At 39.9% G+C, this 14781-nt stretch overlaps 3 protein-coding genes across 3 annotated transcripts; 1 reads left to right on the plus strand and 2 right to left on the minus strand.

Moving 5' to 3' along the window:
* The first annotated feature begins 4670 nt into the window (after positions 1–4670).
* Positions 4671–5258, plus strand: LOC112168040. The gene has a single exon (XM_024305161.1). It carries the CDS (start codon positions 4671–4673, stop codon positions 5256–5258), a length of 588 nt encoding a protein of 195 aa, XP_024160929.1.
* A 2076-nt stretch (positions 5259–7334) lies between these two features.
* Positions 7335–10265, minus strand: LOC112189944 (stachyose synthase). Its single transcript, XM_024329346.1, has 4 exons — positions 8778–10265; positions 8504–8681; positions 8061–8428; positions 7335–7913 (listed from the first exon to the last, which is right to left on the minus strand). The coding sequence occupies exons 1-4, from the start codon at positions 10263–10265 to the stop codon at positions 7335–7337; spliced, it is 2613 nt and encodes an 870-aa protein (XP_024185114.1).
* Positions 10266–11253: 988 nt separating this feature from the next.
* Positions 11254–13580, minus strand: LOC112168051 (proliferating cell nuclear antigen). The gene is made up of 4 exons (XM_024305169.2): positions 13248–13580; positions 12536–12694; positions 11897–11967; positions 11254–11573 (listed from the first exon to the last, which is right to left on the minus strand). Exons 1-4 carry the CDS (start codon positions 13576–13578, stop codon positions 11379–11381), a joined length of 756 nt encoding a protein of 251 aa, XP_024160937.1. The 5' UTR covers positions 13579–13580; the 3' UTR covers positions 11254–11378.
* Between the last annotated feature and the right edge of the window lie 1201 nt (positions 13581–14781).

Genomic DNA, 14781 nt, shown 5'->3' on the forward strand with positions numbered 1-14781 from the left:
TTATTCATGGCAAATAAAATCGTCAACGACACTAATCCTATCGCTCTCGAAGCTACAATTTACCCTAAAATTAATTAAAGTTTTTGACTATATTCATATACATATTGTCTGTCAAATTTATGGACATATTTAGTTTACAGATATTGCGATAAGCCGATAACCTACTATGATGTCATATACATCATACATGTTAAAAAAGCTTATTTATAGAACTTACATATTATCAGGCCGGTCCTAGTCCAAGGCAGACAAGGCAACTGGCTCACTTGGGTGAAGGCCTCACTTTAAGACAAGTTTCTGTACTTTATATTATTTAAAACCCAACAAAAATTGAATACAACTTCTAAATTACCCAACATATTACCCAGTCATTTGAACTTATCTAGATCTTGTAAAACTAGGCCTCGTACCTTTGCGTCAATTTTTTTCTCTCTTTCTACTACAAACTTTCTTGTATATTTTGTACTTGTCTATCTTTAATTAATGCATATATACTCGATTTGTTTGAACTTAAGTAGTTAACTAACTGAAATTAGGCTCCATTTATAGGTTATGTTATTCTTATATATATTCATGGTAGAGACCCAAAAAATTCTTCTACCAAATACTTTGTTTGTAAAGTAGTAAAAATATGCTAAAAATACAGAAAAATAAAAAACAGGTTATAATTTTCGCCTTAGGCCTCACTTACCATTGGGATGGCCCTGCATATTATGATGTATGAGTCGGAACATATCACGTACTATCACTATGTAAGTATGTATGATGTGCCTTTAATCTAATATTTTCTTGCTTCATGTGAGTTCTATAAGTTTATTGGAAACTGGGAATAACCTTTTATATATAATATGTAATATTACTTTGCTTCAGCTTCTTGAATGTCGATCGATAAGGTTTGATCATGCATTTACTTGTTTTCGAAGCCACCTTCTATTAATTTGTTCTGTTAGCATGGGTAAGAGTTTTCTGCAAGCTTGGAAAATTTGATGACTAATATTGACGGGATGTCAGTTAATTAGCAGCATCACTTGCTCTCTCGTCGGAAATGATAAGTCCGAGCTTATGAAGATTGTTTCAATTCCTATTCGAATTCCAATGGCATTTCAATTAATAATAGAGATGATCCTCGTTGGCTTGTAAGAATTCTTGATGATGATGGAGATGTTTAATAGGATCAAAGGTGATCAACGACAGTTGAGACATGTTGATGATTAGAGCAGGCAACAACCTAATGAAAAAAAAAACAGAAAAAACAAGCTCAATGAAAAATAAATTTCACGAGGGCATCAATATCTCCAAAAACTGACATTTAGTATTGTTGTCATGTCGCGTATCCAACACTCTCCGAGATGCCTCTGACGCGTACGATCCAAGATTGTGTCGATTGGCTTAACTTTTCAATATTTTCGGAGGACTTGTTATCATCGACACAGGTGTTGCCACAATCAACTCTCGTTCAACACTTATTTGGCTCTAAAAAAAAAAAAAATCATGTCATTATGTATGGAGCAATAAGGGTAAGGAAGCGCGCGCACACACACACACACACACATATATATATGATACTTATTTTTGCTATCAAGAGACCAGAAACCCTCTGCTAAGGTTTGAGAGAACGCCGTCCTTGGGTATGCGTTTCTACAACTTCCTCCATCTCCGATGGAGCAAATTTCTGGCACTTCCCCTAGTGTCGCAGCCATCAAGTACGGTCTAGGCCGTCTCTCCCTTTTATATGTTCTTCTCCAAGAAGTTGAGGTCCTCGTTCCTTTTTTAAGCGATTTCGTTCATTCCTCCTCAGATTGGTTCGATCTTGGCCTTGAGGAACCTTCGGTTCGTTGTCCATTTGGATTGGGGACTGTTGGTGACTGGAAAATCTGAGTTCCAGGGAGTTTGTGCCTGGAGAGACGGTCATCATCCTCCTGGTCGGGTCAGATTCTTCTTATGGCTGATTGGCGTCCAATGGCTGTGACCGTGGTGGGTGTCAGGCTTAGGAGCCGGTGTTCGATCCATCCTTCTGGGGCGCTGAAGAGGCGATGGGAGCGATGCAGAGATCGGGTCTTGAGTGGCATCTGTACTGCGGCCAATGGCATGGATGGCAGCGGATGTTGTCTGGTTGATGGGGCTGAGAGGTTCCTTCTCCGACGAAGGGCGGTGTAGCAGCGGTCGAACCTGAGATCAGAGACGGTTTGGATGCCAAGGGTACTTTTGGGTGCCAAAAGGTAGGCCTGGGCCCTTGCTTTGTTGGACTGCTCACATGGGCCATTGGGTTGGGCCTACTTAATTAGTGTTTTGCAACTGGTGTATGAGCCCGAAGCTGTTAGGGGTTCACATTTGGGATCCGGGAGACTTTTTCTGGGCCCTAAATTTTTCTATAAGTTGGAATTCCTTTTTTTGTTACTTAGGTAGAAGATTGCTCTCTATTCAGCGTATTTCTTTGTGTGGAGTAGGCAAGATCGGTCAACACTATCGCCTATTACTTTGATAGAAGGTTACCCTCTGTTCGGCTTATATCTTTGAGTGAAAGTATGGTCGACCATACTACTGGTACTGTTTTACATAACCCGGATTCAGTCCGGTGCCTCATCAAATGCTTAATTGCATCCTTTCATATCAAAGATTTCCGATGCTTTATTGCATCTAGTATTTCTCTTATTATTTTCTATATTGATGTAGGTTCGACATCTATAAGTTGTAATTTATTATTAATAATATGGTTGATTATTATTCTAAAAAATATATATATATATATATATATAAAGATTTTCTCCTTATACAATTTATACACATATCATGTTTGAATGTTATTTGTATATTTAGTCATTTAGTGTCATGATTTTCTTACGACTACGGTTAATTAAGTTAAAAACCATCGAAACTTTATATCTTTTGGAATTTTTTATCTTCAACTTATTACGATAGAATTGGTGTTACACATGAATCCAATTGGTTATACGAAAACCCTCTGCTAGGGTTTGAGAGAACGCCGCCCATGGGGATGCGTTTCTGCACCTTCCTCCATCTCTGATGGAGTAACATTCTGGTGCTTCCCCTGGTGTCACAGCTGTCGAGTCCGGCCCTTGCCGCCTCTTTTTTTTTTCCTTTTTTCTCCAAGAAGTCGAGGTCTTTGACCCATTTTGAGGCGATGAATTTCCCTTCTACCCAGACTGCTTTGCACTGGGGTTTGGATTTGTTTTCGGTTAGGTGCCAAGGATTGGTGGCTGCTGGTGACTGGAAGGTTTGGGATCCAGGGATCTCGATGTCGTTTTGGAGGTCCGAATTGGGATTAGGAGTGGCTCCAGCAGATCTGCAATCAGATCGGTGGCGGCACTATGGTCTGGGGGGCCCGAACCAGATCTGGATTGCAGTAGGTTCAGGTTGGTGGCTGATGGTTGCTGCGCGCCAGGAGCTTGGACGAAAGTTCTCGCCTTGGCTTTAGGTTGTGTCAAGGATTAGGTTGCTGCGGCTGGCCGTGGTGCTCAATCCTCTCAGCGACGGGTTTTTCGGTCTGTGGTGTGGCGAAATGATTAGACGAGGAACACAGGGGTTGGGTGTGGTTGGTGAGGGTGGCGTTGTGGGTTCTTCCACTGGTGACTTTCGACGGCCGCAGGCTGGGGTGCACAGATGTTCTGGTGGCCAGAGAGGAGCTGATGCTAGGGTGCCCATGAGATTGGGTGCCCTAATCAGATTCAAATGGGCTTGGGCTTTTGTCAAGTTTGCTTTGGCAGACTTGACTTTGGTCTCGGGCCGGATTTGGATCCGTATTTGGGATCCTGGTGGCTTACAACTCCGGATCTTGGATCCGAGACAGCTGCTCATATTGCTATGGTATTGGTTCTGGTTCTTAGGAGTTCGTTTGCTAATTTTCTAGTTTCTGACATCCTCGGTTACTTTCGAACTCCTGGTGGGCGAATCACCTCTCCTAGGTGATCATCTCACCGGTTACGGTTACTGTTACGGTTACTATTACATTTACACTGCTTTTGTGACATGTGCAGTGCAGCGATGTCGTCCGACATCAAGTCACATCCTGGTTACCTTTCATTCTAGATGCGTTTGTGCATCTTATTATCCTTGATTGTTTTTTCTTTATTATAGATGCGTCTGTGCATCTTGTTTCTCTTTATTGTTTTATTTCGATGCTTTTGCCTCGCTCCTTGTAACCTTCTGTTATTATTTAATATAGTCTGTCGTCCTTCCTTAAAAAAAAAATGATAGAATTGGTAATTCCAATTCATTAGTAGGTGTTAAATTATTTTTTTAATATTATAAATTATTTTAATTATCTTGTCGACATCGTGTCGTGTGCTAATTTTTTTTTTTTTTTTTTTCAAATATCACGTATCACCATATTTTATCGTGCATATCAAATTTCAGTGCTTTCTAGATTAATATACAAGAAAAAGAAAAGAAAATCTGTACAGATCCTTGTAATATTATCATAGGGTTTGATTACTCGATTTGGTTTGGGTACACTAAATCCAGTATGCCTTCTACGCCAAGAAAAGGAAATAAAAATCCCATGCTCTCCTTATAAATATAGGAAATAAAAATCCCAAGTAATTTGTTATTATAAATACGCTGCCCTGTGGTACATAGTTCTCACACTGCGGATTCTCACACTGCGGATTGTTATAACCCTAACTATCTACAACATCCAACATCCCTCAGCCATGGACAACACCCAAAGGCAACTTGATAATCACTGTGCTGCCCTCCGCCGTAAAATAACTAAAATTAAATGGTTATTTATTTGTGGAGTACCCGTGGTAATTATTTTTCTTATCTTCTTGATGAGTTTGGTCCTCACCAAGAGCCCGAATAACGTCAAGTGTCATGTAACCAGTGCATTGCTCACCGATTCCAACCTCACCCTTGAGATCACTATTCGAAACCCGAACAGTTTCTACCGTGTCCACCATGATCACATTGACATTACTGCCAACTACAAAAACCAGACGTTGGGTTCGACATTGAATTATGCCTCCTTCTCCCAAGGACGTAATCGCGAAACACGGCTAACACCGTCCTTTAACGGGCTGATCCTTGGCGGAGGCGATGACCTCCGCGGGTCGAACAACTGCGGAAATAACTATTACGATATTATTGTCAAGCTCAACATGCAAGACGAGTACAAGAAACAGATTGTTCCCAAGAAGAGATTTCAAAGGAATTTGGAGTATACGTGCGAGTTGAAGGTTCCTTCTGGCAGTGGGAGTAGCTTCAACACCACCCTGTGCCGCTATCTACAAATTCCATGAGGCATGACTGCATGGGTAGTAGTACTACGTATTCAGATTAAATTTTTATTTTATTTTTTTTATGTATCTTAGTTATTATGCATGCTAGCTTTTGCATGCTTTGGGATTATAATTTTATTGATTAATAAAATTTCGTTCGATTTTTTCTTCAATTTAAGGCAATTCATTCACATATTAATTTGGGGTGGCGAATTGTGAGCATATAGCGATTTCATGGGCTATAGCTTTAGGGTTTAGGAGTTTGTTTGTTTAGGAAGACTCGAGTAGTTGAGTTGATAACTCTGACTTGAGTGTGGAGAGGCAGAACACAAGATCGAGCGAAAGAACGTGCCCTGATATATTAATATTAGGAAAAGAAAAAAAGAAGGTAAAAAAATTTGGGTTAATTAGTTTTAAGTCTAAAAATCATGACCTATTTTGAATGTAATCCAGGCAAATTTTTTTGTTAATTGCAGTCCAGTGACTAAGCATCCACATCAGCTTACTTTCCTATATTAGCATGATGAGTCAACTGCTACTTTTCCACATACCGAATTTACCCATAACAATATTACTCAAAACAATCAATAATTTATGAGTCAATTAATTGAGAGTTAATGTTGTTTTTCAATTAATTTGGTATTCATAAAAACCATACCAATATATTAGAGAAAAATTCAGCTACCGTCCCCAAACTATTTTACCAAGGCCAATTTGTTAATTCATTTTTTTCCTTTTCTTTTCATTTCTTTTTCTTCCTTCTTCTTCTGGGATTTCCTTCTTCTTCTTCTTCTTAGGGTTTCGCGGCGCCAAGCAGCTTGGGGCTGAAGCTTCCAATCGAACCCGATATCGGTCGAAGAACCTGCTGGTGCTGAGATGATCAACGACCCGTCGGCGTAAATTGGGGCCGCCGAGTTGTTGAGTGAGACGAGGCGTTCAGCCGGAAGGTACCGTGAGAGAGTGGCCGTCGAGGCGGAGTATGTAAGGTCTCCAAATGGAAGGCGGTCCAGTTCTAGGGATGCCATTTTAGCTATTCTTCTTCTTCTTCTCTCTCCTCCTCTCCTTCTCCTCCGCCCAAACCATCACTAACGCTGCCGAGATCCTCTCCAATTCCTGCAACAAATCCATCTCAGCGGCGTCAGTGATGGTTTGGGCGGAGGAGAAGGAGAGGAGAGAGAAGAAGAAGAAGAATAGCTAAAATGGCATCCCTAGAACTGGACCGCCTTCCATTCGGAGACCGTACATACTCCGCCTCGACGGTCACTCTCTCACGGTACCTTCCGGCTGAACACCTCGTCTCGCTCAACAGCTCGACGACCCCAATTTACGCGGACGGGTCGTTGATCATCTCAGCACCAGCAGGTTATTCGACCGGTATCGGGTTCGATTGGAAGCTTCAGCCCCAAGCTGCTTGGCGTCGCGACCCTAAGAAGAAGAAGAAGAAGACGAAGAAGATCCCAGAAGAAGAAGAAGGAATCACGTTGATACCAATTTAGGTCTTTGGTTATCACATTGATACTTTTGAGAGTTCGGGTATCAAATTGGCCTTGGCAAAATAGTTTGGGGACGGTAGATGAATTTTTCTATAAAAAAAAAGGGTAAATTTGTCATTTCACTTTTTTTTGGGACACACGTGCTTGCCACGTCAGCAAACAGACGGCGTTGTTAGAAAATTTTGACTGAAGTATCACGTTGATACCAATTTAGGTCTTTGGGTATCACATTGATACTTTTGAGAGTTCGGGTATCAAATTGGCCTTGGCAGCATAGTTTGGGGACGGTACCTGAGTTTTTCTCATTATATTATGTCATCAGCACAACAAAGCCCTTAATTGATGCATCGTCATTAAAAAAAATTATGACTTAAATAAAATGATCATACCTTACCATCATTTTTCTACACCCTATATATATCTTGTCTCTTTTCTTCTTCTTTATTCTCATCACTCTTTCTTCTTATTTTAACACATTCATTATAGAATTGTACAGAGGATGAAGTTAGAATTTAGAGTTTATTATCCTCGTCGTATTTAATGGGAAAGTGCTCTAGGTGAACATTTTAGTTCGCATAGAAAATCAGAAAAAGGAACAAAAATATCAAAACACAAGAACGACATCAGAAATTCCAGCAGCTTCTTCAACCCAAGGAAGATTCAGGGACAGTTTACCAGAAGCAGACCACTCAAAAGTCACTACAGCACCATTCAAACAACACTTCTTCGGAGACTGACTTGAGTAGGCCAAGAAGTTGCCTCCACCTTTAACCTTGATCTTTGCTTTATAAGATTCCATGCCACTTGTATACTCCAGCTCTTGGATAGTGCCTCCACTGTTGAACATGTTTGTCAGTCCAATCGGCGCAAACTTGGTGTTGTTGGAGCCGAGCTTTTGTACTGGCACGACGCTGAAAATCTCGAACGAAGATGGTTGGATCACCATTTGAATGGGATCGGATTTGGGGGTCATTTGGAAGAGTTCATTGGCCTGGTTGAGATAGACCACATATTCTTCGGCCTTACCCAAATGGGCGGCTTCCATCTTTTGGTCCCATTCAATTTCAGAAACATGCACTGAATAGAGGATTTCCTTGTAGCACTGGGAGTAGCCTTTGATTCTCTTTTCTTTAAGGTCCCAACCAGCCCCTTGGCAGTTGAAAGCTCCCATCACACCACCAAACTGTGCAACAAGTAACAATTTGAGTGCCAAGTTATACATTAAATTGAATCAAGCTACAGAATCGATTAGCAAGTGTGATTGTATCCAATGGAAAAAAGGTTTCAATGGGCTATACCAAAGAAAAAAGGGTAGATAGGGTTTATGTACCTTGTTGACATTCCAAATTTTGAGAGCAGTCTTGCTGTCAAATAAGGGGTTCTTGAATAGGCAGTCCCTAGTTGGAAGAGCAAAATGCTGGCACTTGGGGATGGTACCATCTGGGTAAACAAGCTGCCTAATAAGATCAAAATTGTGACCACCAACCGAGTCACTTATATACACCGGACCTCCACATATAGCCCTAGATCCGGCATGAAATTTGGCACACAGATGATCTGACTGGAACATATCCCAATCAGGCTGAATGAATTGACCCATCCACATGCTGTTGTAGGCACAATGGATCATATGGACACCTTGTAGCCAGTAAACTCCCATGGGGTCTCCATTTGGATCCTGAAACCAAAAATCATCACCTGCAATACCGATTTGTTAGTGTACATACTGCTTTAAGTTTTAGAAGACCAAATCAACAATACAGATTTTCTTACCAACTCTTCCAATAGAGATTTGTTTTGTTCCAAGGAAGAAGAAATCATTGCATTGTTGCATGCTAGCAATAAGTCCAGTTCCATTGAAGTTCTTTACAAGAGAAGAAGTCAGCCCCTTGTAATAAGCCTTTGCAAGCTCAACACGGCCTCCGAATTCCTCAGATACATATTCGAGAGTCTGTAATCAAAATTCATTCATACAAGCATTGAATTAGAAGACGATCGCTATGTACAGTAGAACTTAAACAGGTTAATTATGTGAGGATAGACTTACATGAATAACATCCACTTTGACTCCTGTGATACCAGCTTCAGAAAGGTAAGAGTGCATAGAATTATAGAAATCACCAGCTTGATCAGGATGGACAAGTCCAATCCCACCCTCAACTAGTTTCACCACAGCTAGGTCAGACATGGAACCATCTAGTCCTGGAGAGACTTTGCAGGGGATGATCTTTGAATTGAGATGAGTTGTACCTGGTTTAACACCACCCCAGGCACCACAAAGAGCATGCCATACATAAATATCATCCAAATTCTTGAACTTGGTTCTCAAGTCGCATGTGAAAGACTTCATTCCATAATTTTTAGCCTTGCAAGAACAGCTTCTACAGCTTCCTTCTTTTGAAACACTGCCTTCTTCTCCACCACCAATTATCATATCCAACTCTTGCTTATGCTTCTGCATTTGTTTTTGGAACTCGGACAAATCAGTGACTCCAGATTGAATGGCCTTATCACGAGCCTTTTCAACATTCTCTAATTCAATTGCCTTGGATATCAACATCTTTGGCCTTTTTGGATCAAATGAAGGTGCATGAGGACCCAGTAAAGATCCACCTTTGTAGTTTTTGAACTTGTCACACTCCTCAAGCCTGTGAAGCCTAGCAGTCATTTGAGTCCCACCAATGACTAGATTCTTCGCATCCTCATTCGGGTTCTCATCATCATCGAAATTAATGCTTTGCCAACCATCATCAATGATGAGAAACCTTGGGGGTACACCAGCTTCAACGAATTCATTTACACCATGGGAGACACCAACAGGTTCCACAGTTAAGTAGAAGGCATCCCAAGTGCACCAACCAAATTTATCAACTAGATTTGGTGCGGATTTTTCTTCAAGGAGCCTAAAGGTATTGAGATGGACCCTCAGAGCACTGTAGGCCTCTTTCATCAAGGTGTAGGGATTGTCGGACACATGAACATAAGCGATGGCATCAAACTTCGATGCTTTCACTTGGGTAGAACCACTCTCAGCAAAGATCATGACATGACCATCAGTACCAGGTTGAAAAGCAGATCTAAAACTGCCATCGATGATGGGTATGATTATGACATAGGAATTGATTTCTGGAACATTTAGGAGGACCCACTGGGTTTCCATTTGCAAATCTGACCCAGAGTTCCCAACCCACATAGTAGACCACCATGTTTTGAACCTAAAGATACTAAGGAAATCCCTGTTATCGAATTTTCCCAATGAATTTATCAACTTATCAGAAGACGACTCCTTGTTGAAACCAAGGAACCCTGCCTTGTGGGACAAGGCACTGACACGGCTGAGCAGATGAGTTGGAACATCAGAAGAAGATTGGCAGATTGAATAAAAAGGACTAAAGGTGACATTGCTTGGAACTTCAGAGAGCAATGGAACACCTTTGACATTAAACTTTCCATCAGACAAATCAAAGTATTTTTCTGAACTCTCGGACCGGATAACATTGGGGACTGGATTAACAGGAATATTAGGAGGTGCCATGAGGACAAGAAATCAAAGAGAAGAAGACGATTGATAACAAGAAGATCTGAAAAGCTCAAAGATAGTAGAAAGCAAACCTTGGTTGGAAGATGGAGGATAAAAAAGCTTGAATAGGGTATTATATAGGATTCATAGTGTCGCTCATTTTGGAGCCTAATATCTTGGTTATTAAGGCTGAATCAAATCAGAACTTTTGAAAAAGGAAAACAAGTTATATAATTAAGTTTGGTTTTGGTATCCTGTAATGTCTTTGTTCATATTTTATCTTCTCAGACCAAAAACATAAATATTTCTTAAGCAAATTTATCATTTTGGTCTCCTATAATGTCTGCACTATAATGTCTTTGTTCATTTTGGAGCCTAATATCTTGGTTATTAAGGCTGAATCAAATCAGAACTTTTGAAAAAGGAAAACAAGTTATATAATTAAGTTTGGTTTTGGTATCTTGTAATGCCTTTGTTCATATTTTATCTTCTCAGACCAAAAACATAAATATTTCTTAAGCAAATTTATCATTTTGGTCTCCTATAATGTCTGCACTATAACTGGGATTTATAATTAAAGTATACTTAATAAATTAGATTGACATGAGAGAGAATCTCTTGAAGCAGAAATGGAATGCTCAATGTAACACTATTGAAATTTTTTTAATATGCAGAACAGAGATCTCATAGAAGACTAGCTTTGATAGCGGAAGATAAGTATAGAAGGAGACTAATGAAGGAGGGTTGAATTTTCAGTAACAAAACAAAACCATAGAAATTATCTAGTAATTTCTGATTTCTCAACTATATACCTGCAATATACACAGCGAAATTATTGTCCAAGTAAACTGCTGCATTAATTGTTCACAATTCACAAAGGATTGGGATGATATAATCCTTCATGCCAAAACATTTCTATAGTTTATGTACATCTACTAAACAGAGATTTTCCATTTTGTGAGTTTTCGACTACCTCTCACATCATCCTGTGTGGGTCATTTACACTTGTGATCAAGAGCACATTCTTTAAGAATGTATCAATATGTATGTAGAAGTTTGCATCATTAGAATCAGGTCACAGAAAGTTCTCAGATTGTTTTGGAGCAGGCTCCTATATCATCATGGCCTTCAGTGAAAGTAAAACATGAGGTTGCCTATTGAACCAACAGGGCAATTCAGCATGGGAGGCAAGTCATCAGACTGGAGCAACCATACAATGTTTGACAGAAGACACGCGTTCAGGATGACGCTGAGGAAGTGGAGACTGAAGATCAAGGAAACTGGATGTTCATGCTGGACACCCCCAATAATACATTCCCCAAGCTGCACACAAGACACAACATCAAATCGAGAAAATACTGATCATTTGTAGGAACAACGCATTATTTAAAGGTTAATTACATCAGTTCATTCCTTCCGATTCTGACTCAGCTTAAGTTTATGACAGATAATAGTATAATACTAACAAAATTAGAACTCAGTTATTTTCTAATGCTGTGTATATCTGCAAACTAATTTGGTAACCATAACTAACATATTAGAACTCAGAAATCCAAGCTGTCATAATATAAAACAACAAACTGGCGTCCACAGATATATAAAGAAACTATGGGAAGGAATTCTAAAATTGAATGGTGCTAAATTACCTCTGTCCTGTAAACAACCTCCTCATTTACTGCAGAAAACTGGACTTCAGTATCGGTCGCATGTACAGAAACTGCAATGACACATAAGAGTCTAGTGAGTAAGATAGAAGTTACTACGTGCGAATGGTGTAAAGCAGCAACTCAACCAGAGAGCAAGAAATTGTGATACAACAAACAAAAGTTACTTGAAGGTGATAGCAAAATCCTAGATTTGAACAACATAAATGTCGATCAATGTATAGGTTCAAGTGGTCAACCATATTTGGTCTGTGAGAGTATATAACATTTCAAGATAGTTCAAAATGGCATGTACCATGGTTTCGTTTGGTAACTCCGAACCAGACATAGCAGGCATCGGAAAATCCTATACCAATATGTCATAGGCTAATAGTGCGCATTGTTATACACAACCAAGCTCATCACAATATGATACAAGCTACAGATTATTATGCCATTGCACTCCATCCCTAGACCAAATATTACCACGTGCGACTCTAAGATACCATAAATGATAAAGTAATACAATGAAGATGAACACGTTCTCTTCAAAACTAACAAAGCAAAAGCTCATTTTCTGAAATCCAATCTGTAAATGCCCATCACAACAAAGAAAACGAATATAGTGCAGATGATAAGTACCAGAATTCCCAAAGTAGTGCAGATGTATGATAAGATGTCTAAACTCCTCTGAAGGTATCCCAATGATGGCTCGATATTCATAATCTAACTCTGGTAAATCCAACCCTTCAGCGTATGATTCAGACAATTCCATTTCAGAGAAACCAAACTCCCCAGTTCCTGTTATTTCATTTAGAGAGAAAATTAAACAGAAAAGAAAAGCATTAAGATTCAGAATGCAGATACTTCATCCATCTTTAAATAGGCTTTACAGCAAAACAATATAAGCAAAATCTAACAGATGATGCAGAAAGTAACACACAAATCCTCAAGAAACTGATAAAGCCAGAAACAGGACCATTAACCCAAATGAAAAATCGTTGGGTCAACTAACCATAGCCCAATCGTAAGAACCAACTAAAACCACCATAAACTTGCAAAAGCAACACCATAAAGTTTCTTGCTTACTCTGGGAAATCTTCATTCCCAAGTTTAAAGGAAAACTGCAGTAAACTGCAAGAACCAACTGAAACTACCGTCAACTATGAAAACAACTAGTACCGGAAATCTTTAAACCCTAACTGAAAGGAATCCGGAAAATTTTCTCAAGTCGGTGCCGGTAAATTGTCCAATTAAGTTCGATTCATTTCCAAGAAAGAACTAATCTTACAAAATTACTTAGAGAATTAAGCGAAAACCCCAAGAAAGGCGAAATTAGAAAAGCGGTACTGACCGGAATTCACGGTCACGAAGCCGATCAGATCGTCGCCGTCGTCGCCGTGAATGGTGAGCGCGTCGTCGTCGCCGGCGCGATTCAGATTGGAATACAAGCGGCGGAGGTTGAGAACGAACGACCCTGCAAAGTCGCAGACGAAGCGAGCGAAGGTCGATTCCGGAATCCGCAGCACGACGAAGTCTTCCTCGGAGATGGCGGGGTTGCCGGCGGTCAGCAAGATCACCTCCTCCGGGGAGATTTCGACGTCGGCGAAGTCGGCCAGGTCGACGAGTGGCGCCACGGCCTTCCGGAGAAGAACGGCCCCTTGGTTCAGTTGGAGCTCAAACATGGTTGGAGTCTCGGAGAAGAGAGAGAAAATGAGAGAGAGAGAGAGAGAGGGGGGGGGAGGGAGTTTTGGCGGGAAAATTTGAAGAAGAAGTTGGACGGTTGAAGAAGTCGGGACGGCTTTTGGAATTCTGTTTCGGGTCCCTGTGATTTAAGCAGTGTCAGTTTTGAACACGTGACAGTTTCTGGAAACAAAAAGTCTATATAGCCCTTGATTGGTCTTTAAATGCTTCACAACATTAGAAGAGTAAGCAGTAGTGTTACTTTCGTAAATTAACATTTTTTTTGGTCGACAAATAAAGGTAAAATAGCCGTTTATTCCGTGTGTTTTCCCAAGCTGCCAATTTACCCCATTACTCCCGCTCACTTTTTTAATTGTTGTTGATTCACACACTGTTGTTAACCTTTAAACTTTGGGATAATCACCATTTACACAATTTTATGATAAAAATTATTCACTTATCCAAACACTTAGAGATTGTCCATTTACCCAAACACTCTAAGAGATCATTTCCCTATTACCCAATTATTTATTTATTTATTTATTTATTTTTGAGACATTTTTGCCCTCTTCTTCTTTGTCACTTAGAGAAAGAAGTCATCGGAAACCTTGTCGGACTCCTGTGACCGGTGGCTGGCCGCAGACTCCGGTGATCGAAATCCGGCGACCGGTGACCCGAATCCAGATACCGGACCGGTGACTGGATTCCGGCGTCTGAATTTATTGGCCCCTAATAATACCCAGTAACCATATTATTGCCTCCTAATAATCATATTATTTCCCCCAAATAACAAATTTATTAGGGGTCAATAATTAGTGAAAAATGAAGATGTTTTTAATTTTGAAAGTTTTAATAGGTTTATCCAAATAAATAATCTTATTATTGTCCCCCAATAATCCTATTATTATCTTCTAATAATCATTTTATTGCCCACTAATGATTTTATTATTGCCCAACCAAATCATAATAAACAAAATAATAACTTCTAGCAACATCCCATATTGAAATCGGCCAATTTTTTGGAGAAACAAACCACCGCAATCCCAGATACAACGTTTGCTTACCCCTCTTCTTCCTTCAGCGAGAGAGAGAGAGAGAGAGAGTTACAGACACATCCAATGACAATGATTTTTTTTTTTTTTTGGCTATTATGCTTGGTCTCGGTTCTCTGCCTCTAAACATTGCAAGAGAACTCTCATAAATCT

The sequence above is a fragment of the Rosa chinensis genome, chromosome 1 (assembly GCF_002994745.2).
Source record: "Rosa chinensis cultivar Old Blush chromosome 1, RchiOBHm-V2, whole genome shotgun sequence".
Classification (NCBI taxonomy): Eukaryota; Viridiplantae; Streptophyta; class Magnoliopsida; order Rosales; family Rosaceae; genus Rosa; species Rosa chinensis.

Excerpts from the sequence above, each read along its gene's own strand:
- LOC112168040 (XM_024305161.1), top strand. The coding sequence starts at position 4,671 with ATGGACAACACCCAAAGGCAACTTGATAATCACTGTGCTGCCCTCCGC.
- LOC112189944 (XM_024329346.1), bottom strand. The coding sequence starts at position 10,265 with ATGGCACCTCCTAATATTCCTGTTAATCCAGTCCCCAATGTTATCCGG. Across the intron at positions 8,682-8,777 it reads TCAAAGTGGATGTTATTCAT|ACTCTCGAATATGTATCTGA; the intron begins GTAAGTCTATCC and ends TTTTGATTACAG. Across the intron at positions 8,429-8,503 it reads AATCTCTATTGGAAGAGTTG|GTGATGATTTTTGGTTTCAG; the intron begins GTAAGAAAATCT and ends TCGGTATTGCAG.
- LOC112168051 (XM_024305169.2), bottom strand. The coding sequence starts at position 13,578 with ATGTTTGAGCTCCAACTGAACCAAGGGGCCGTTCTTCTCCGGAAGGCC. Across the intron at positions 12,695-13,247 it reads CTTCGTGACCGTGAATTCCG|GAACTGGGGAGTTTGGTTTC; the intron begins GTCAGTACCGCT and ends ATGAAATAACAG. Across the intron at positions 11,968-12,535 it reads GCACTACTTTGGGAATTCTG|TTTCTGTACATGCGACCGAT; the intron begins GTACTTATCATC and ends GTGTCATTGCAG.